Here is a 24,431-nt window from a genome sequence, read left to right as displayed (position 1 = left end):
ATCTCCCTTCTGGATGTTTTTTGCTAGAGAATCCTCCATGTTGAATTTAGCCTCCCTGACTGCTGTTTTGACGGCTTTTGACTTGGTCAGGTATTCTGCCCTGGAGTCCTGTTCCCTTGATTGTTTGTAAGAGATGAATGCTTTTTTCTTTTCTTTGATGAGGTCTGAGATCTCCGCAGTGAACCACTGTGGTTTATTGTTTCTACGGCGTTTACTTACTAGCTTAACATAATGGTTTGTCGCTTCCTGTATGGTGGCTTTCAGAGTCAACCACATTTCATCCACACTATCGGTTTCTGCTTGGCTTTGTAGCATCTGGTGAACAAAGTCACTCATCTCTTGGAAGTTTGTGTCCTTGAATTTGAGGACCTTGGTCAGTGTGGCAGGCTTAGTGAAGCCTTTCCCAAGATTGAACCATATCATGTTATGGTCGCTTGAGGCCAATGTGTCTCCCACCAAGACCTCTGTGACACTTTCACCATTGGTAAGCAACAGGTCCAGTATTGCCTGATCCCTTGTTGGGTCCAACACCAATTGCCTGAGACGTGCTCCCTTCAAAGAGTTTAATAGCCTCCTGCTGCTGCCGGAAGCAGCGGTAAGTGTGCCCCAATCCACATCAGGCATGTTGAAGTCACCTAACAATACCGTGTCCCCACGCAAGGTGATATTCTCTATATCTCCAATCAATTCCATATCCAGGTCATCCTGTTGTCTTGGGGGTCTGTAAATAACGCCGAGATACAGGCATTTGTCCTTCCCTCTGGCCAAATTAACCCAAAGGGATTCCCCAGTGTATTGGACATCTGTGATCCTTGTGACCTTAATGTCATCCTTTGTATATAATGCAACACCACCTCCCAATCTACCCTCCCTGTCCCGGCAAAGCAGGTTGTAACCTGGTATGACCATGTCCCAAACGTGTGAGTCTGTGAGCCAGGTCTCAGATATTGCCACCACATCCAGGTCGGCATTCCTTATTTCTGTTTCCAGCTCCAGTATCTTGTTTCCCAAGCTGTGTGTGTTAACGTACATAGCCTTCCATGTTGTGTTTTTATTGTGTCTTAGTGGGGATATTCCTGTTTGAGTTACTTGGACACTTTTAGGATTATTCGCATATTTGGTATTCTCTCTAGACCCAGAGCTATATCTTGTACCTAACCCGGACTCCCCAGACCCAGAGCTACAGTGTGTACCTATCTCAAAAACGGAAATGTGTGTATCCTGTGGGGGAGTTCTCGCATGGGCTACTTGAACTCCTTTCACAAAATTTGCAATGTGTATACCCCTGCTGAACCCAGGATTACAATGTGTACTGCCCTTAGTCCCGGAATTACAGTGTGTACACTCCCCGGACCCAGAATTGCAATGTGTAGTCCTCCTAGATCCTGAATTACAATGTGACCCCGAATTGTAATGTGAACCTTCCCTAGACTCGAAAGTGTGTATACTACTTATCCCAGCCTCAAAAAAGTATGGACAGTTTAGCACACCAGGTAGGTAATTTGTGCCCGTACCCTCCCCCAACTTACCTAGTTTAAAGCCCTGTGAAGTAGGCGGGCAAGACGGTTCTTATGGAAAGAATGTTAAGTAATGTGTGCAAAAAACTAAAGCAACCAAATGATTAACTTTGAATAATGGACATCAGTATGAGCCTTGGTGATACCACACGAGAGACAAATTGGTTCAGGCAGCAACTCATAAGTGACTAGCACTAGACCGTAGGTCTAAATAAGGACTGCCTCATACATCACATCGTCCATCTATATATCTATTGCAACATTTTTTCCAGTAGAACTAGTCCTTAATGATCTCCCAAGACTCCAAAAAACTTTTTTTGAAAAAAGTGCTGAAGTGCTGAAAAAAGTGCAAGAAATCCTTAAAAATACTTAAAAAGGTAAAGAATTAATTAATAATGGATATGTAAAGTGCAGGTGCAAACGCTAAACAGTTTATCCAGTAAAGCCCAGTTCATTCATTATATCTTGTTTTCATGAAACCAGTGAATATAAAAATTTCTATAAAAAACGATCATGTATAAAACATCAAAAATCAATGTGCTCAGTTTTTTATATCTTCTTTGGTCATTCAAATAAACATCCTCAGAATTAATCCGAGGGGTATATGCACATGCAAAGTCCTTAAGTTCAAATACTTAGCTTCATTTGGAGCTTTGTAATCTAAGTAACCTGTAGAAGTCTCCACTCGACAGAGCTCCGTTTCGATACCTTCCTCAGGAGCGGGATTAATACAGATAGCTGTAAAGAAATGGTGGACCACAATTAGAGCCGTTAGACGACTGGTCACTATTGCAGGCCATCAGCACCGTCCACCCAAGGCGTGTGAAAATGAAGCTATCGCCTGGAGGAACGAAGATTTGTAATGGCATTTCCGGGATTTTAAGATGCTGGAAAAACCCAGTGGGGGTGGTGTCTCAAGGCTAACGTGATGACATCATAGGATGCATCCAAGTGCCCCGGAAAGGGCAAAGCCTGGAAAAATAACATAGTGACATCATAGAATGCATCCAACAATAATATCTAATTAAGTAATAAAACATTTGTCCACATTCTCATTGAGTCCCAAAGGAGGAAAGGACCTCAATTGGAAGATCCAAAAATTATCACGTCTGAACAAGTGGGCAGTTCTGTCACCATTAAAGTTTATGTGGATCTGTTCCAAAATACAGCAACATAGCTGAGAAAAGTCATGTTGAAAAGTGTGGTTATGAGCTACCATAGGAGCTGTCAGTTTTATAGTGTTAAGACAACTGCGATGTTCAATCAGTCTAGTTCTGACACTACGGGTAGTGCAACCGACATAGGTTAAACCACAGGGACATGATATTACATATACTACGAATTTAGATTCACAAGTGGTGTTGGATCTCAAAAAATACTGCTTATTGGTGACAGGATGAACCCATTTGTCCCCAGAAACAGACGTATTGCATACCGAACATTTTCCACAAGGAGAATGGTATCCTTCACCCTGTTGGAGATGAGATTTCATTTGAAAATCTGAGGAGACCAAATGTTCCAAAAGATTCTTTCCCCGGGTAAAGGCTATGCAAGGGTTTTCCTGAGACACCTGGTAGAGTTGAAGGACATGCCAATGGGATCTGATGCTGGCCGCTATTTCGGAAGATCGTGTAGATTACTCCTGAGCCTGTCACACCTTAACTTCATCCTATGCCCTCTCATTCCAGAGCTTCCTTTCAAATGAGACACGACTCATGCACATTTACATCACATAGGTATTTAAACGTATCTATCATATATCCCCTCTCCTGCCTTTCCTCCAAAGTATATAGATTGAGATCTTTAAGTGTGCTGCCATACGCCTTATGACACACACCATTTTAGTAGCCTTCCTCTGGATCGACTCCATCCTTTTTATATCTTTTTGAAGGTGCAACCTCCAGAATTGTACACAATATTCTAAATGAGGTCTCACCGGAGTCTCAATACCTCCTTTTTCCTACTGGCCATACCTCTCCCTATGCATCCTAGCATCCTTCTAGCTTTCGCCATCACCTTTTAGAAACATGGAAATTGATGGCAGATAAGGTCCACGGCCCATCCAGTCTGCCCACCCCAATAACCCTCCCCTTTTCAACCTGTTTGGCCACCTTAAGATTATCACATGCAATCACACCCAAATCCAGCTTTTCTATCATGCACATAAGTTCTTCACCTCCTAACTTGTACCATTCCCTCTGGTTTTTGCAGCCCAAATGCATGATCTTGCATTTCTTAGCATTAAATTTTAGCTGCCAAATTTCAGACCATTCTTCAAGCTTTGCCAGGTCTTTCTTCATGTTATTCACACCATCCTGGTTGTCTACTCTATTGCAGATTTTGTTATCATCCGCAAAGAGGCAAATCTTACCTGACAGCCCTGCAGCAATATCGTTCATAAAAATGTTAAAAAGAACAGGCCCAAGAACAGAACCTTGAGGCACACCACTGGTAACATCCCTTTCCTTAGAGCGATCTCCATTGATCACTACCCTCTGTCATCTTCCACTCAACCAGTTCCTGACCCACTTTGGGACCCATCCCAAGGGTACTCAATTTATTTATTAGATGTCTGTGTGGAACACTGTCAAAGGAATTGCTAAAATCTAAATGCACCATATCTAGCGCACATCCTCTATCCAATTCTATGGTCACCCAGTCAAAAAAATTGATCATATTTGTCTGACAAGACCTATCTCTTGTGAATCCATGTTGCCTCCGGTCCTGTAATCCACATTCTCTGTTTTAAAAGCTTTTCCATTAATTTGCTTACCACAGAAGTCAGACTTACTGGCCTGTAATTTCCTACTTCTTTCTTATCATCTTAGTTCCACTTTTGTGGAGAAGGACTACATCCGCCCTTCTCCAGTCCTCCGGTACCACTCCTGACTCTAGAGAGTCATTGAAAAGGTCAGTCAGCGGAGCTACCAGACCTTCCCTAAGTTCCTTCAGCACCCTTGGATGTATACCATCCAACCCCTTCACTTTCTCTTCTTTTAATTTAGCTAGCTCCTCACAAACACAACCCTCTGAAAATCAATTAAGGTCTATTACTTCTCCATCCCTATTAACGTTTGTCTTCTGTGGTCCCGTTCCCGGCGCTTCAGCCATGAACACAGAACATAAATATTTCTTAAGCAATTTGTTGCCTTCCACTCAGTCAGTTCTTGACCCAGCCTGTCACTTTGGGACCCATCCCGAGGGCACTCATTAGACGTCTGTGTGGAACACTGTCAAAGGCTTTGCTAAAATCTAAATACATTGCATCTAGCACATTTCCTCTATCCAATTCTCTGGTCAGCCAGTCAAAGAAATTGATCAGATTTGTCTGACAAGACCTACCTCTAGTAAATCCATGTTGCCTCTGGTCCTGTAATCCACAGAGTGCTAAATGTTCTGATACTCATATTTAGTGCTTATATTTAGTTAGAGCATTTAGTACTCCGGGCTACGGTAGAAACCTCTACCATGGCTTAGTAAAAATAAAAAAGGCGGGGGGGGGGGGAGGGTAAGTGAGGCAAAGTACTTTGAGGGGGGGGAATATTTTAAATAAAATAAATCCCTGAGCTTGTCTATTTAACTTTAAAATTCCTTTTTTTCAAGTTTGTAAGCGATTTCCCAGTCTTAACCAACAAAGATATCTGTCCCAAAACTGAGCAATGGAAAAATATATGCTGTCTGGAGCTTAAATCGAAAAAGCAATGAATAATATGAGATAAAATATAACACTGTTTTATAAGATATGGAAGCTGTTCATGGCATAGTCTGCTTATTAATCTTGCAAAAACATAGAAGAAGAAATTGATGTAAATTCTGTGATTAAATAATTTGATATTATAATAATTCTGAGATTAAATACATTGCTCATAGAAGTGAAAAATTAGGTTTGTTTCTGTAATGTCAGGGCAGTATTATTTTGCTTTTCATTTTTTTGAAATAGGAGAAAAATAGAGCCTATAATAAAGACTTTTCACAAAAGTACCTGTAATTTTAGTCTTGTTATCCTATAGTTTTAGATAAAACTTCCTCTTTTTGATCATATGTATTTTCAGCCTGTACCTATGGTTCCTCAAGTGGTTGTGATAGGAAATATTACCCAGTGGTATCTCGTGTTAGAAAAAGTTCTGGAATTATTTCATGTGTTACAAATGGGAAAATGCTTTTTATATTCTATTTAGCATATAATTGAGACATTATCATAGAAAATCATTTGTAATATACTGCAGTGATGGTGCAATAGTGTGCTAAAAAAAATAGGTGCTAACTAGAGCCAACTATAACTTGAATTTTCATCACTTTGCCTTTTCTAGCTATACCATTTGAAACAATGGTGGCAGTTTTATAAACTGGCATCACAAAGTGGTATGAGTATTGTCAATTCTATAACCGCTTAAGGGCATGACTCAAAATACTGGTGCAAAGCAGCTTTAGCATGCCAAAAGTTAAGCGTGCCTACTAGAGAATGGCATGGGGACAAATCTTTCCCCATCCCCACAAGAACTCAATTTCCCCATCACATCCTTGCAAGATTTTTCGCTGTCCATACCCCATTCTTGTAAGCTCTGTCTTAACCGCACAAGCCTCGGACACTTATGATTTTAAAGTGTTTGAGGCTTGTGCAGATGAGGACAGAGCTTGCAGCAACAGGGCAGGGACAGGAAAATAACTCACCAGGACGGGATGGGAAAAAAATTGTCCCCGTGTCATTCTCTAGTGCCTACTTATGACAGGTCAGTAACTGGCGTAACTGAAAATGCCTAGGTGCCCCTTGCGCAACTTATGGTGTTTATAAGTCTCATGCATCACTTGATGACATACCCAGGCTCCCTCAAGTGTATTATCCCTTACAGTCATGTGCTAAGCAATTTAATAAGTGTACTATTTCTAGAATAAATTATTGGCACCAATCACACATGTAAATCCTACTGTTCTGTAAACTAGGTGCACTGCCAAGGGTTTGCATAGTATGTTTAAAATTCCGAATAAGCATAGATAAAAGATTTTGTGCTCAAGAGACTTAACATTAATAACTAAAGCAATAATCAAAAAGGTCATTAAAGGACCTTTTATTTATGTGATATTTGATATATCATAGTCATTTTTAGATAAGTTCTTATTTTTGACAATTTAGGCCCAGATTCTCAAAAAAGCACCAGAATTGTCCGCCTGTAGTTGCACATCACTTAAACTATGATGTTATTTTGAGAATTATGGTCTGTGTCAAAGATAGGCGCTGAAAATGTAGGCCAGGGTTATACAGGCCTACATTTCCAGCACCTATCTTCGATGTAGAATCACATTTAATGGCACGAATGTCAATCCCACCCATAAACACACCTCTTTTGATGTTCAGCTCTGGTAAGCACCTGTGTAGATGCGATTCAGGTCTATATTTTGTAGGTGCTTTTTTCTTAATTACTTTTTAATGCCCAGTTAAAACACTTAGGCGCCTTCCAAACTACACCACTTTGAGAATCTGGGCCTTAATTAATTAATAAATATATATATATCTCTCCTAAAATAAAGACATTTTGGTGCTTTATATGCCCAGTTAAAAAACTTAGGTGCCTTCCAAACTACACCACTTTGAGAATCTGGGCCTTAATTAATTAATAAATATATATATATCTCCTAAAATAAAGACATTTTGGTGCTTTATAGTTGAGCCATGTTGCCATTGATCTATATGACTGGCAGTCTGTCATCACAGCAAACTAGATAATTTCCTGCTTCACCTGAGCTTTGCCCACTCAACGTCACAGCACTGGATAGTGCCAAGATAGAGGAAATACTCCGCAGCACCATCCAGTTAGTTTCATTCAATATCCTTTCCAATTGCACCTATCCAGCCTTTTAATATCGACCCCTGTGTTTATAAACAAGCATGGATCAGGTTTACAGTTATGGCAAGGATTATTGATGTCTCTTTTCTTCCCACAGGAAACAGGCTGATATTCCCCTCTCCTCTTCTCTCCTTGCTATTTCCCTATTGATACAGGGATCTAAAGGTTACACAATAATGATAATGAAGAGGTCATTTTAGAAGTATCTATATGCAGAAATAGCAGCTTTTGAATCCCTTGAATTCTATGCCAAACTACTGTACTCCATATGGTTCTCGGTATGTGAGACACTGAGCATCCTCGACCACTGAGGAAGAAGTGTTATTCAAAACACAGACCATGTCGGGTCCCATTTTCTTATAAATGAGAACCATCTTTTGGGAATCAACACTTACTGATTTCAATAAAAGTTCCTGTATCCTGTACATCATTTCTGCAGTCCTTCTTTTGGAAAGTGTGAGCCTACCAATAACCCGCTATACTTTAGGTGACACCTGCAGGTATAAGGGCTATTGGCGTGGTAGTCAGGTAGGAACACTAGGTTTTGGGGAGTTTTTGAGGGCTCACCATATAACACACGGGGATTATGGTGAGATGTGTACCTAGTACCCTTAATGTGAAGCCCCACTGCTCTGCTGGCATGTCTGTGTGGCCAGTCCATTAAAAATGCTGGCCTTTCCTACATGCAAATAGCTTGTTTTGGACTTTTTTTTTTTTTTTTTTATAATGGCAAAGAAAATTAGACGTCTAGCTGTACAAAACATCTAGCCGGGTCATTTTCAAAGAAAAAAAGTTAGACATTTTAGCCCCAATACTGCAAAATTGGGCATAGTTTGGATGTCCTCGTTAGACGCACTTTGTAGAATTGCACCAAGCAGCACTCAGCGTCAGTTGGACGTCCAACCTTTTAGACATCCTTTACAGAATCATGTTTGTAGGTGGGAGTTATGTCCAACCAATGTCCTTAATGTTATAATTCTGACGTTATTAGAATGGCAAGTTTATGCTTTTTTTATTATTTTTTTTTTGTAACGGTAAAATGTTGGCATCATACTATTTATTTTTAATCTGTTTAATGTTTTCATTTATTTCTCTTCTGTCACAGGTAGAGAGTTGGATTTGAACTAGGAACATCAGTGTAGAAGGCTAACAAGCTGCTTAGCAATTGTAAAACTAGGTCTTATAGGCGTTGTAAGGAGGTCTACTTTTGAGCGTGGTTTGGGCTTCAGATAGACATGAGTTTGATAGATGTGAGTTCTGTGGACGGGACATAGGCATCCTTTGGATGTTTCCAATGCAATCTGCTAAATAGGTTTTGGGGGTTTTATTTTTGCTTTATTATGCTCAAAATACATTTAAAACACACCATATAAACAGGTCACATCAATACAATGATATAATGTAGCAATGTAATTGGCTAATTGTAGCACATGAAAAACACAGCTTCATGTTTCTTGCCAAAAAGCTATCCTTTTTTTCTCACTGAGTGATCCCTTTTTCAAAGAGATGCATTTAGAATACAAAGCACATGACAAATATATATATATATATATATATATATATATATATATATATATATATATATAGCATAGATTACTTCATTTGCAAAAGTTTAAAAACTGAAAAAATAGATACAGACCTTAGCATGGCTTCTCTAGTTCATTGCAAATGGAGGTGTGCAGCTGCACAATGGTGACTTCATTGTGAGGATCATCAAGGTGCGCCTGGAAGGTAGAAGGCCACAATTAAAATATGTGCTGGGGGGAGCTGGTTGGGATTCAAACAGAAGATGGGAATAGGGCTTTTACTTATTGAACCACAGCAGCTTCAGTCAGGTATCTCTGACTGTCCTGTAATATGATACCTTAGAGATCTGCTAAGGTATCATCTTCTTGAGTATGATATCAGAGGCGCCTGAAAGAAAGATATTCTTCAATTCCTTTTTTAATTGACTACCCCATCCCCCTTTTTACAAAACCATAGTGTGATTTTTAGTGCCGGCCGCAGTGGTAACATCTCCGACGCACATAGAATTCCCATGAAGCATCGGAGCTGTTACCACCATGGCTGGCACTAAAAAACGCGCTACAGTTTTGTAAAAGGGGGGGGGTGAATTTGTAATCCTCTTTGAATCTAAATATTGGTAATTGGCGAACTATAAGTATTACGTCATATCATATATCATGTATTCAGTTTAGACTTGAGTATCCTGTCTTGTGTCTACTATGGGTAATATGCTTATTACTTATGCCTATGGTTCTGATTATTTTCTGTTCCTCCTTTGCCTGCTGTATTATCATTATGATGGTCTATTATAATAATTTAAATATTTGGGGGGGTTTTATAGGCTGAAGAAATAACGCTAACAATTGGTCAAGCATTTGATTTGGCATACAGAAAATTTCTGGAGTCTGGTGGGAAAGATGTTGAAACTAGAAAACAGATTGCTGGATTACAGAAAAGAGTAAGTCCTTAATAGTGTATTTATATTTTATTGACTGAAATTTGGGAGGATAATATTCAAAAGTTCCCAGCGGTGTACATCGCCAACCTGCCTCTGCTCCATACACACTATGACCCTGAGAACCTACAATATTTACCAGATCATGTAAAAATAGGCCCGCATTCCATATGCATATGTTGTTAATTTTATAAAAACCTTTTTCAGCATGTAAAACAATCTTAAACCCAAGGAAAATGATATATAAAGATACTCCCTACCCATGTGACTTTGGATCAATAATAAAGTGTAATTTATATCTTCAGTATGTAAGGTAACATATTTAGTCCAAACAATGCAAAGTTCTTTAATGTACAGTTCCTTAGACATATTTTGAGACAAAGAGCAGTCTTGCCAACAGCCAGTGATGATATCAAATTTTCAAGTTTATTAAGACCACCCTTGTATCAAGCCATGTAAGATTTTTTTAAAAAAGCTCTGATGCTCATAGAATTCCTGTAAGCGTCGGAGATATTACCGCAATGGTCTGATTTTTTTTTTTTTTTTTTTTTTTTAACCCTTACGCAATTTCATGAAAGGGGGATCTGAAAAAGCAACTTTCAAACAAGGATCTAATTGTCCAGAGTAATCAGTTTTGAAAGTTGCTCTTTTGTCTTGGATTTATTTTGCACTGCAGCCACATTATACCTTTTTTATTGTAGTACAAACCATTTACCATAAATAAATTTGATATCAAAGGAAAAAGAGCCACATACTTTCAGCTACAGTAGGTAGAACTATTACAGTACCTTATACCATTGGAAAAGTGTGAGAGAAATCCAAACATACAACAGGCAACATACAGGCTCTTTTACTAAGCTGTGTTAAGCACTAATATGTGCCTAAAACTAGAAAAATTGCCTAATGAAAGATGTACTAAAGTGTTCTCTGATTATTTTTACATCTGTGCATGTATGAAGCTGGGGAGTGGCCTAGTGGTAGATTTGCTGTCTTAGCACTCTAAGGTTTTGGGATTGAATCCCAGTGCTAAACTTGGGCAAGTCACTTAGGCCCTGATGCTCTAAAATTGGCCTTAAAATCCTGTGAATATAAATTGATAATCCCTCATCAACGTAGAGATTTTTCAACATCCATATAAAATGTTATGTACTCAGTGTGGTGTGATTACATATGTTCAAAGACTTGGGATATAATTCCCATTGAAGGACTCACCACCCAATCACTGCATATGTGAATGGATAATTCTTTTTGCGTGTGTGCTCAATCTTTTGCAAAAATACTCACAAAAAACAAACAATAATAATAATAACAGTTTATATACCACAGGACCGTGAAGTTCTATGCGGTTTACAAAGATTAAAAGATGGTATAAATTGAAAGATCTTAACAGAGATGGTACAAATTGAAAGAACTTAACAGAGGTGAAATATAGTGATTAACAGTTCAAGGGAACCGTTATTGAAGAGAAAGAATTGTACGGGTCTGAGAAAGAATTGTACAGGTCCCTGAGAGCCTTAAGATAAGTGTTTACTTTTTGAGTATTTTTTCCACACCCAAACTCTGCCCCCTAACCACACCTATTTTTCATGTAGACACCGGTAGGTGCCTTTCTGATTTCAGCACGGAACTTGTTTTTAATTGGCTCTTAATGTCATAAAATATAAAATTTTAAGTTCTGTGTCAAAATTGGCTTGGCGCCACTGATCTAGGTGCCATTTATAGAATCAGGCTCACGGTGCCTATCAACCAAATTTCCACACAAAACATTTCAAGCATCTCCACACCTCAAAAAAGAATATGTCCAATTTAGGCTTATATCGAGTATCATTTTTAATATGATCTTCAGTGGGAGAAGAGGGAAGAACTCTTTCCTCTTCTCATGAAATGCAGTTTAGTAAATTTGATGGCTAGGTTAAACATGGAAGAACATAAGAATTGCCTCTGCTGGATCAGACCAGTGGTCCACCATGCCCAGCAGACCGCTCACGTGGCGGCCCTTAGGTCAAAGACCAGTGCCCTATTTGAGTCTAACCTTACCTGCGTACATTTTGGTTCAGCAGGAACTTATCTAACCTTTTCTTGAATCTCTGGAGGGTGCTTTCCCCTATAACAGCCTCTGGAAGAGCGTTCCAGATTTCTACCACTCTCTGGGTGAAGAAGAACTTTTTTACATTTGTACGGAATCTTTTAACTATCCCCTTTTAACTTTAGAGAGTGCCCTCTCGTTCTCTCCACCTCGGAGAGGGTGAACAATCTCTCTTTCTCTACTAAGTCTATTCCCTTCAATATCTTGAATGTTTTGATCATGTCCCCTCTCAGTATATTACTGAGTTGTTTCTCAGGGTGGAGGATCTGGCCAGCTCAGTTGGGGGGAGGGGAGGAGGGAATGCGTCATAGAAATCTTAATTAAATCAAGAAGGTGGAAGGAGAGCTCCACATGGTTATGGTTTTGCATTAGCCATCAGAGGTTAATACTACACAGCTTATCTGCACCTCTTTAGGAATAGTTAAATCTACTGGCTAACACCAAAACCTAACTTAGACTGTTACTGTTTTAGGTAACCCCATTTTCATATTAATGAGTTGTGTTGTATGAATTTGGATAAGGGAAAGTTCAGTGAAATATTACCCTTTATTAACTCCAAGTTAATGATAGCTTGGACTCTCATACTAAATAGTGTGTGTAATGTAGCATGCACAGTTACATCTGTTAACACATTTATGATGTGTGTCTAATGTATCTAGTTTAGCCCCTCTTTTACAAAACTGCAAAAGCGGTTTTTAGCACATTCCAGTGTGCTGAATGCTCTGCGCTGCTCTCGGTGCTCATTCAGCGTGCCAGCTGGCGCTAAAAAACACTTTTGTGGTTTTTTAAAAGAGGGGGTTAATGGTGACAAAATAATTGATACCAACAATTTCATTTTTCAAAAAGAAAATTTTTGAAAATTTTGAATAACTGTGTTTTGCAGATTCAGGAATTAGAAACAGAAAATACAGAACTGAAGAATAAGGTACAAGATTTAGAAAATCATTTAAGGATAAGTGACATATCCACATCTCCAGTAAGTATGTGAATTAATATTCTATAATATGGATGATGATGATATTCCAGGGAAAGTAATAACATTTTATTAGTAGCGAATCGCTCAAATGTCATGCTCTATTATATACTACCCCACAGAATAATAAATATAGGGCTCCTTTTACAAAGCCGTGCTAGCGGTTTTAGCGCACGTACCGGATTAGCGTGCGCTATAGCGCGTGCTAGCTGAAAATCTACCGCCTGCTCAAAAGGAGGCGGTAGCGTCAATTTAGCGCGCACTATTCCGTGCGTTAAGACCCTAGTGCGACTTTGTAAAAGGAGTCCATAGTATGCAAAAATTAATCTGTATATCAACATATGCATTATGGAGGCAATTTTTAAATGATCTGTTCTGGAACAAGGCCTTTTTACTAGACCTGAGCACAAGAAAAGTTTACAGGTCATTGTCGGACTTTTTCCCAATTTCACAGAATTATTTTGGTTCATTTTGCACACTTTAAAACGTGTGTTCCTACTTTATGGATTGTATTGCATTTGATTTATTATTTTGATATACTGCTGTTGAAATGGGCATTAAGCGGTGTGAAATACCAAAAAAGATACCTCAGTTTACATGTTTTTAAAATTTAATATGTGACAACTTTATATGTGTTAATTGATAGATCACTGTAACATTAACTCCCCCCCCCCCCCATACATACACACACACACACACACCCCTTTTATCAAGCTCTGTTAGGGTTTTCCACTAGGGACACTTTTTTTTTTAGCTTCACTGGAGAGGCGAGGAATGATGGGGCATCTGTCCTGGCTGCATACAAACCACCTTGGACAGTACAGGTGGCTGGCCACGGGGGGGGGGGGGATTGATGACATGGGAGACTACATGGGAGGGGTATGCTAGGGGGTAAGCATTGGATCTGCTGGGGGAAGGAATATTCAACCTGTAACCCAGGAGCATTGGGCTGCAGTTTTGTGCAGCCCGATCCTCCTGGGCCACAGGGATAAAACTGCTTTTAAGGTAGCTTGCACGCAGCGTTATTCTTTTAGGATGGGATTCAGCAACCTGCGATACTGGAATTCCACAGGTTGCTGAATCCCAAGAGGCATCAAGGGCCTTCCCTCTGCTGCATCGCTTCCTATAGATAGATGGCACGGCAGAGGGCAGGCCCTGGCAGGACTGCCTGCAAGCAGCCTGTTCACATCACTGCCTCTGGTGGTCGGCTGCTGCTGCTGCCCTGGGAGGCCCACTGGTATCTCTGATCTCACTGAGGGTGGGGGAATTGGTCAGAGGGAGAGAGGCCAGACCTGTGTGAAGTTGGAGGTGGATAAGGGATGGGAACATGGATACTAGACCACAATTTGGGGGGAGGAGAAGGAGGGACATGGATGCTAGATCAGTGATAGGGGGAGAGGAAGGGCATGGATGCTGGACTGCAAGTAGTGGAGGGAGAGGAGGGGACATGGATCCTGGACTACAATTGAGGTAGGAGAGGAGGAGACATGGATGCTAGACCTGTAGGGGAAGGAGGAGAGGGGAGGGGACATGAATGCTGGACCCGCAGGTAGAGGGAAAAGAGGATGAGAAGGAAACCCAGGCCAGAAAGGGAGGTGAGAAGGAAGAGATGCTTGACTGTAGAGAGAGAGAGAGAGAGAGATGCCAGACCACGGGAAGTAGGGAAGGGATTCAGGGTGCAAGTGAGAGAGATGGTAGGTGGGTGGGATGAGGGGACATGGATGCTGGACTCGCAAGTGGGGGTGGGGGAGATGGTAGAGAGAGTGACCAAGACCAGAAAGGGGATGGGAAAGGAGGAAGAGATTCTTAGCCAGGGGGGAAAGAGATGCCAGACAAATTTACTTCAATTCTTTGAGAAGGTGAACAAGCAAATAGATAGTGGAGATCCTGTGGACATAATTTACTTGGACTTCCAAAAAGCGTTTGACAAGGTTCCGCACGCAAGGCTTATGAGCAAACTACTAAGTCATGGAATAGGAGGAGAAGTGCACAGATGGATCGGAAATTGGCTAGAGAACAGAACGCAGAGGGTAACCATAAATGGGAAATTCTCGGACTGGGAAAAGGTGACCAGCGGCATGCCCCAGGGCTCGGTTCTTGGGCCCATCTTGTTCAATATTTTTATAAATGACCTGGAAGAGGAAACATCATGCAATATAATCAAGTTTGCAGATGATACAAAACTATGTCGGGCGGTTGGCTCTCAAAGGGACTATGAGGATCTTCAGAAGGATCTAAACTAGCTGGAAACGTGGGCGATAAAGTGGCAGATTAATTTTAACATAGACAAATGCAAGGTGATGTATCTGGGAAAGAAAAACAAAGAACATGAATACAAGATGTCGGGGGTGACATTAGCCAAATGCGAACAAGAAAGGGATTTGGGGGTGCTGATAGACAGAACCCTAAAGCCATTGGCTCAATGTGCGGCGGCGGCGAAGAAAGCAAATAGGATGTTAGGCATGATTAAGAAGGGGATCACGAGTAGGTCGGAAGATGTTATAATGCCACTTTACAGAACAATGGTCAGACCACACTTAGAATACTGTGTCCAACACTGGTCTCCATACCTTAAGAAGGATAAAATTATGTTGGAGAGGGTGCAGAGGCGAGCCACGAAACTAGTCAAAGGCATGGAGAATTTAAGCTACAAGGAACGCCTCGGAAAACTGGGACTGTTCAGCCTCGAAAAGAGAAGACTGCGTGGGGATCTGATAGAGACTTTTAAAATATTAAAAGGATTTGACCAAATTGACCAGGAAGCAGCATTACTGACATTTTCAGATGTGACACGGACAAGAGGTCATAGCCTGAAACTGAATGGCAGCAGGTTCAGGACAAATGTCAGGAAGTTCTGTTTCACACAACGAGTGGTGGGTGCTTGGAATGCTCTCCTGGAGGAGGTGGTGGCAGAGACTACTGTTCTGGGTTTCAAACACAAGTTGGATGCACACCTTCTTGCAAATCATATTGAGGGATACGGGAAATCCGGGTCTCCAATAAGGAGCACCTAAATGGGCCTCCGCGTGTGCAGATCGCCGGACTAGATGGACCTTGGTCTGATCCGGTGAAGGCGTTTCTTATGTTCTTATGACTATAGGGGCCAAGGAAGGGATTCAGGGTGCAAGTGAGAGAGGGATGGGATTTAGAGGGAGACAGAACTACAGTTGAAGTGAGAGAGGGAACGGAGGAGGCTGGAACCTGAAAAAGGAAAAGACAGGAAGGAATTTAAGGCTTCAGAATAGGAGAATTCTATGCAAAACATTACAAATAAATTTTGCAAGGGGGTGTTCACAAGGGTGTAGGGGACAGCATGGGCAAGGTATGGGCAGGTCAAATACGTATTAATAGTCTTTGGAGGGAGTTCTATTAATGGCAATCAAAATTCAGTGTTGGAAAAAAACCTGCGTGTGCGATTTTTACAAAATGTACATGCCCTTTATAAACTCGCACTTAGCACCATATATAATATCTGGGATAGGATGATGTATAGAATACGGTAAATTACATGCAAAAGTGCTTCATTTAGGCATGCCCAGTTACACTAGCCTTAGACAATTGTACCCAAATGTAGGTGCCTTTTATTTATTTATTTAGTATTTAAATATCACTTATAGCCTAAGTGGTTTACATTCAGATACTCAAGTATTTTTCCCCATCTGACCCAGTGGACTCGCACTCTATCTAATGTACCTGGGATAATGTGGGATTAAGTGACTTGGCCAGGGTCACAAGGAGCAGCATTTGAACCCACAACCTCAGGGTTCTGAGGCTGTAGCTCTAACCACTGCACCACACACTCCGCGAGCCTGATTCTGACTTAGGCTATCATTCTATAATGGCAGCTATACTTGTCAGTGCTATTATAGAATCAGCTCACAGCCTGCATACAGTGGGTACCTAAATTGTGCTGCCCAGTTATACAGTTGCCCCCTAAATGCTCCCATGCTACCTATAAAAGTTGTAGTGCACACTGATTGCTATCCATACCCCTTCTGATCTCTGCCCACATCCCCATCCCGAAAGAGTGGTGGATCTTTGGAACAAACTCCCATTGCAGGTGATTGCGGCCAGCAGCTTGTCAGATTTTAAGAGAAAATGAGCTATTCACAGGGGATCTCTAAGGGAATAATGTCAGGGGGGCGGGTATTTGGAATGGGCAGACTTGGTGGGCTATAGCCCTTTTCTGCCGTCATTTTCTATGTTTCTATGTTTCTAACCTGCTTAATCCTAAGTGGTTTACAAAATAGAAACATAATAATAATGGTCACCTGGTCGCCGTACATGAAGAAGGACACGGTACTACTCGAAAGAGTCCAGAGAAGAGCGACTAAAATGGTTAAGGGGCTGTAGGTGTTGCCGTACAGTGAGAGATTAGAGAAACTGGGCCTCTTCTCCCATGAAAAGAGGAGACTGAGAGGGGACATGATCGAAACATTCAAGATAATAGACTTAGTAGATAGACACAGGTTGTTCACCCTCTCCAAGGTAGAGAGAACAAGAGGCACTCTCTAAAGTTAAAGCGCAAACGAATGCCGTACAAAGATAAGGAAGTTCTTCTTCACCCAGAGAGTGGTGGAAAACTGGTACGCTCTTCCGAAGGCTGTTATAGGGGAAACACCCTCCAGGGATTCAAGATAAAGTTAGACAAGTTCCTGCTGAACCAGAATGTACGCAGGTAAAGGTAGTGTCAGTTAGGACACTGGTCTTTGACCAAAGGGCTGCCGCGTGAGCGGACTGCTGGGCACGATGGACTACTGGTCTGACCCAGCGGCGGCAATTCTTATGTTCTTATGTTGACATACAAAAATTAAAACAAACAGCATAACGTATCTAAAAGTCATCTCAATCAAACTGAGTTGTTTTCAATACCTTCTTAAATTTTTGAATATCAGGGAGCAACTTTAATGGTTCAGTCAAATTACTTCATAATGAAACACCTGCCACCAAAATTGTATTTGCATAACATACAAGTAACAGCTCATCTGTTGCCAATCGCAACATTCCCTCTGATCTTAAGTATCTAGTTGGTTGATGTAAATTTGTCACTTGTGTCAGATACCAAAGGATCTTATAATGAATGACTTTAAAGAGCAGTACTAGAGCTTTAATGATAATACGGAATTTGACAGGTAGCCAATGAAGCTGTTTCAACAATGGTGTTACGTGCTCAAATCTGCTTCCACCACATATCAAGCGTGCCGCAGTATTTTGAGCCACCTGCAGTGCTCTACACCAGTGGTTCCCAACCCTGTCCTGGAGGACCACCAAGCCAGTTGGGTTTTCAGGTAGCCCTAATGAATATGCATGGAGCAGATTTGCAAATCTCTCTCATTCATATTCATTAGTGCTGGCCTGAAAACCTAATTGGCCTGGTGGTTCTCCAGGACAGGGTTGGGAACCACTGCTCTACACCATATGAAAGCTATTCCCAGATAAAGATCATTGCATTAGCCCAAGCTTTAAGCAGTTTATGTGAGATTGTCAGCCTGTAGTAGCTGTTAACATATGTTGTTAGAACATTTTAGTAAAAAGGCCCCTAAATTTACTAAAGTTTGATTCTTTATAAATATAGTCTGCCTCTACATTCACTTTTTCAACTGTATTTTGAAAGTTGAGAAAGCAGATGAAAATAATTTATTCATCTCTATATTGTTTCTACCTGAAGAGGAATATTTCACAATATACAAAAGCTTGGTTAAGAACTCAGGCACAGTATCTTGATAGTAAGTCACTTCATATTCACTTAAATTTATTAAACAAGAAGCCTATGAATAAATTATGATACTACAGTTACATTAAAATATTTGCACTGCAAGGACTGTTTTTAAATGCCTTACGTGACCCCATGTGGTTTGTTTAATTTTGTGGCTTAATTTTGTCGGCTAATGAGTCATGGGTTTCCCATTTAATTTTGTTCCTTTCTCAGACGTCAAACACCTAACCACATCCCTGCTTTATGTAACAATCTGAGCTTTTCAATAAGACACATCTGCTATCTTCTAGTTACTTTAAAGCAAGCACATTTTGCATTGTTTCAAAGAGCATTTAGAAAAACCCTCTTATGACGCTTCATTTGACTTTCATTCCAAGTTTTAAAGAATGTACTCTTCAAGACGGTTTCCATTCTGTTATTGCTACATTTGAGGAAGAACACTAGAAAGCGCATTTACCATCCTGTAGGTTTGCCCGGAAACATGACGATTATAAGTTGATACTTATGCAACTGGCCATTTCATTTTTACATAGTAATTGTGCCATATACCAGTGTTTTCTAGATGTGATCTGGGTCATTGATGGAAAGAGTACTGAAAAGTCTTATAGGCTATCAATAAAAATGTATTTCACTGGATCAGACTTGGTGAAAAGCTGGAGACTCGTGGAGGGGCAAAATCAAAAAAAGCGTCTAAGTCCCCTTTTGGCCTAAGTCCCTAAACGTTCAACCCAGAAGCAGGGAAAGTGTCCATAACCAAAACAAACGTCCATGTTTTGATTATGGCCTTCCTCTGCCTAAACGCCCAATCTCCACTAAGTCTAAAAGTACCCCCACAGCACATCTACACTTTTTAGCCATAAGTTTAAGTTTAAGTTTTAAGTTTAAGTTTAAGTTTATTAGGATTTTATATACCGCCTATCAAGGTTATCTAAGCGGTTTTTACAATCAGGTACTCAAGCATTTTTCCCTCTCTGTCCTGGTGGGCTCACAATCTATCTAACGTACCTGAAACAAAAACACGCCTAGGCCACAAACGTCCAACAGAAGGGCTTTTAGGCAAAGGAGGAGCCAGTCCTTCGCCTAAAAGCTGGATTCTGTAACCGGTGTCTGTCAAAAACAACACCGGTTACAGAATTCCCCCCCCCCCCCCACACACACACGCCCAAGCCCTCCTGCCATGTTAAACCGCGACCCCCCCTCTCGACAACATCGGGGCAAGAGGGAGCCCAAGCCCTCTTGCCCCTCCGACTCCCTGACTCCATCGGGGCAAGAGGAAGCCCAAGCCCTCTTGCCCCTCCGACTCCCTGACTCCATCGGGGCAAGAGAGAGCCCAAGACCTCCTGGCCCAGCCGATCCTCTACCCCCACCCCCCACTACATTACGGGCAGGAGGGATCCCAGGCCCTCCTGCCCTCGTCGAACCCCCATCCGCCCCCCCCCCCAGAACCCCCGATCGGCCCCCCTCCCAGCCGACCCACGACCCCCCGGCCGACCCCCATGACCCCCCCACCCCCACCCCCCTTCCCCGTACCTTTAGGTAAGTTGGCCGGACAGACGGGTGCCAAACCTGTCCGTCCGGCAGGCAGTCCTCCGACGAATGGGGCCAGATTGGCCCAGCCTAACCAAAGCCCCGCCTACTGGTGGGGCCTAAGGAGCCTGGGCCAATCAGAATAGGCCCGGGAGCCTTAGATCCAGTCTGTGGGTGGGGCCTTAGGCACATGGCCCGGGTTGGGCCCATGTGCCTAAGGCCCCGCCCACAGGAGGGCCCTAAGGCTCCCAGGCCTATTCTGATTGGCCCAGGCGCCTTAGGCCCCACCAGTAGGCCCGCGGTCTAGACGCGATCAACAGTATTTCTCTTCCCCTTTCCCTTACTTTTGGAGCAGCAGCGTGTCTGGCCGGCTCATTCCGTTCAAAGCCGCGGGTTGTCGGCTCCTCACGCTATCCACTCCTGCATCGGAAGCCTCTCTGACATCACAACATCAGAGAGGCTTCAGACGCAGGCACAGATCTCGCAAGGAGCCGCCACCCGCAGCTTTGAATGGAACGAGCCGGCCAGACTCGCTGCTGCTCCACAAAGAAGAGAATGGAAGGGGAGGGGAAAGAAAAATTCTTCTGCTACATAGGAAAGGAGGACCCTAGGGAAATGCTGCTGTACAGGGAAAGGGAGAGGGAGGGAAAGGGGAAGAGAAATGCCTCTCCTGCACAGGAAAGGGGGAATGGAAATGCTGCTTCTGTTGCTGCTGCACCCAATTGGGGAAAGAGAGGGAAGGAAGGAGAAGGGAGAGGAGAGGAACAAGAGAAGAAGCCAAGTTCATGAGAGGGAGGGAAGGAAAGGAGATATCAGACCATGGAGGGGGAGGGATAGATGCCAGGGCATGGGGGAAGGGAAGGAGACAGATGCCAGACCAGGGGAAAGGAAGGAGGGAGGGAGAGAAAGAAAGGAAAGAGATGCCAGACCATGGAAATAGGATGGAAGAAGAGAGAAATAGGAAAGGAAGGCTAGACATGGAAACGTAGATTTTGAAAAGAAAGCAGAAAAATTGAACATTAAGTTAATGCCAAAGATGGATGCAAGGCAGAAAGTGAAGACGGAGAGAAAAACAGTCAAAGGACAAGAAGGCCCTGGAAACATAGTTGAAAGCACAGAAAAATAAAGTCACCAGACAACAAAGGTAGGAAAAATGATTTTATTTTCAATATAGTGATTGATATGTGCCAGTTTTGAGAAAAAAAAGATATTAAACTTTAAATGTGAGGGCTGCAGAAAAAATAGAGTACTTGGAGGGCCACAGAAAAAATAATGTCTTATTAAAGAAATGACAATTTTGCATGAGGTAAAACTCTTTATAGTTTATATATCTTTCATTTTAACCGTTAAAGGAAAGTTTTATAAACTATAAAGAGTTTTACCTCATGCAAAATTGTCATTTCTTTAATAAGACATTAACTATTTTTTCTGCGGCCCTCCAAGTACCTACAAATCCAAAATGTGGCCCCGCAAAGGGTTTGAGTTTGAGACCACTGGACTAGAGGATAGGAATATTGACCCTTAAGGTGGCAGCTGTGCATTTTTGTTGGTGGTGGAAATTAGATCTGTTTCAGGGTTTCCCCAAATATGAAATATGTTCTGCAGAGCTCTTGTATGGTTGAAGAACTTTGCTGTGCTTGTGTGCTGTCTGGTTTTGAATGTCAAGGAGCTAAACAGCCTGCATTTGGATGAGATTTTGGAATGGAAAAGACCCAAATCTTTGCTGGTTTCTGGGAGAGGATCCTGTGCTGCTCAGTTTGTTGACATGAAACTGAACAATTGATTATCCATTTGAAATTATGTTTTGGAGGCAAAGGATATAAGATTCAAAAGGCATAATATATGGCTCAAAGCTCCAAGTGATTGATGTGAAGAAGCCGATCAGAGTTTGATCCAATGTCTAAGGTGAGGTGAGAGTCTAAGTGACCTCCCTATCCAATGCTGGAAGCATCTGTTAGGATAGATTGATATTCCATTAGAGGAAAATGGGCACCTACAATCAGATTGGGTGCATATTTACACACTAGCAGCATAGCTCAGAGATGTGTGCACCCTCCTTGCAAATATTCACTATCATAATTGGCATAACTGACTGTGAATTAAGGGATGTGGGATGGGATGGAGTGGTGGAAAAAAGCTATATAAATCTAGCACAAATTGATTTCAAACCAACTAATTTTTTATTTACCCCCTCTTCTACGAAACCGCGCTATCAGTTTTTAGCACAGATAGCCACGCTGAATGACCCATGCTGCTCCTGACGCTCATTGAGTCCCTTTGAGCGTCAGGAGCAGCATGGGCATTCAGCGCAGCTCCCCGCAGTTTTGTAGAAGATGGGGTTAATGTTTATGCTTTAGGACTGTGAGAGATAAATTAAAGGTATCACATATTGATTGTAGACCTTTTAAACAAGTTAATATCTAATTTTTGTTTTTTATTTCAATGAAAACATAGAATTTATCAATCAATCTCAAACACTATTCTGTCCTAAGCTTCAGGTCATCAAGTTTTCAGGCAAACAATATCTACTACCTACAGAGGCTTCTACTAGATTTAGAGAGCACCATTTTCAGTGCCAATGAGAGCTACAATGCAGTAGTGTAGCCAGCACTGGTGGAGATTGGGGGAAGGAGGTTAACATGAGTATGCCCGGGCTGTGAGTGTATTAATAAATGCATTTGGAGTATACCTGACAGTGGCTTTCTAAATTTTCTGCAACAGCTTTTATACATGTGGATGACACATTAAACATTTTTAATTCAAATATTTCAAATACTTAACAAAGAGTAAACCACATACACACATATGGAAACAGTTCAGTCATAATTTAATATGTATTAAGAGGAAGTATCTCATAAGTAGTTAAATTTGACCAGACACATGTCTGTTATATGGACAAAGATCTTATATACATCACAGCATGATGCCAAGTATTCTAAAACCCTTCCTGATGTTATGACAGAACAAGAATAATTTAGCACATACTCTTCAACTTAAAACAAGCTCCGATTCTGGATAGGGAGGAGCAAAAACAAATCGGCCGAAGCCTTGGGGCCAATGCGCAGGGAGGAGGGAGGGAGGGGGAGGGGAAGTGGGGGGTGGGGGGGCGAGATAGATTAGGGGTGAGCGGAAGGGAGGTCGCCTCTACCGATCCGGCGATCACACGAGGCGGACGCGGCTTCCCTCCCGCTCACCAATTTTCTCTCACCTCCTGAGTCGGTATCCTCACCAGCACCCAGCCACCATCCCGACATACGCAGTGGGCCGCTCCAGCGTGCACACACTGAGGCACGCAGCGTCAGTGGATAGACATGCGGCACCATTGTGGTCGGGAGGGGCATTTGGACGCTGCCGCAGCACACATGGCCAGTTCAGGTCTCCGAGTTGGGGCCGGCTAGGAGATCGAAGCTAGCAGTCAGAGGCCCAGTGGCTGACATGCGAGAGCGGCTTTCAGACACTGTGCCGTAGGGAGCAGAGCGGAGAGTATCGCTGGTAAGTGGCCAATTCCGTGCTCCCGTCGAGTAGCGGCTCGGGCCAGTGTCGGCGGCAAGTCTGTTTCGGCCCGATGTGGCTGTTCTTGTTGTTCGCTGGGGTGTTGTTCTCCCTCCTTAGAGAAGGGTGGTGCCGGCACAGTGGGAGAGGTTGGTTCTGCCGCGTCGGGGAGGGTTCGGGTGTCCCGCCATGTTTCACAGGTTCCCTGCGCCCTTCTGCTTGCCCATGTGCTGAGGTTTCCTTCCCTCTTGGTGCGGCGGGAGTTAGGGGACCGAGATGTGTGGTCCGCATGGCCTAGAGGGGCAATCTGGGGCTTTTGGCGGCTGCGCGCTGGCCTTGCCTTGCCTTGTGCCGGCCTAGTTCTCGGCTACTTCCTTCAGGGCTTCTCCGGGCAGATTTAGATTCACGGCCCGGGGAGGGCGGGCCCGCTGGGACACTGATACAGCGGCCCGCTAGGTAGGTGCGTGCCCCGGGTAGTCGGGAGGTGAGTCTGTCCGCAGGGCGCGGGGAGAGAGGTTTGGGCTGCTGCACACGTGGCCAAGGGGAGTCTCCGGCCTGGAGCAGCGGCCAACTAAAGTTTGTACCGCCGGCCGCTAGCCCCAACTCGGCCGGGAGGTGGGGTCGCAGTACACGCGGCCAAGTGGTGGGGCCGCTGCACACGCGGCCGGGAAGAGTCGAAGGGGAATAGCCGGAAGGGGGGGTTAGGGCTGTTGCACACGCGGCCAGAGAGAGTCTTCGGCCCGGAGCCCTATGGCAGGGAAGTGTGCTCTACTTCACTGTTAAAGCCGCTGCCGCCGTGGCTGATCAGAAGGAGGT

The 24,431-nt window shown here is 42.7% G+C and overlaps 1 protein-coding gene across 12 annotated transcripts in view; it reads left to right on the top strand.

The window, feature by feature from the left end:
* GULP1 (GULP PTB domain containing engulfment adaptor 1) overlaps positions 1-24,431 on the top strand; it is a 282,238-nt gene that overhangs the window by 209,170 nt on the left and 48,637 nt on the right. For 11 of the 12 annotated variants that reach the window (XM_033945466.1, XM_033945464.1, XM_033945461.1 and 8 more), the window contains 2 exons: positions 9,708-9,824; positions 12,791-12,883. In XM_033945466.1, the coding sequence (XP_033801357.1) occupies positions 9,708-9,824; positions 12,791-12,883 (210 nt within the window). The remainder of the gene's footprint in view (positions 1-9,707; positions 9,825-12,790; positions 12,884-24,431) is intronic. The other variant, XM_033945471.1, reaches the window with a different exon arrangement.

This window comes from Geotrypetes seraphini, chromosome 5 (assembly GCF_902459505.1).
Source record: "Geotrypetes seraphini chromosome 5, aGeoSer1.1, whole genome shotgun sequence".
NCBI lineage: Eukaryota > Metazoa > Chordata > Amphibia > Gymnophiona > Dermophiidae > Geotrypetes > Geotrypetes seraphini.
The sequence above is the reverse complement of the archived record's forward strand: the minus strand, read 5'-3'. Positions and strand labels throughout refer to the sequence as shown.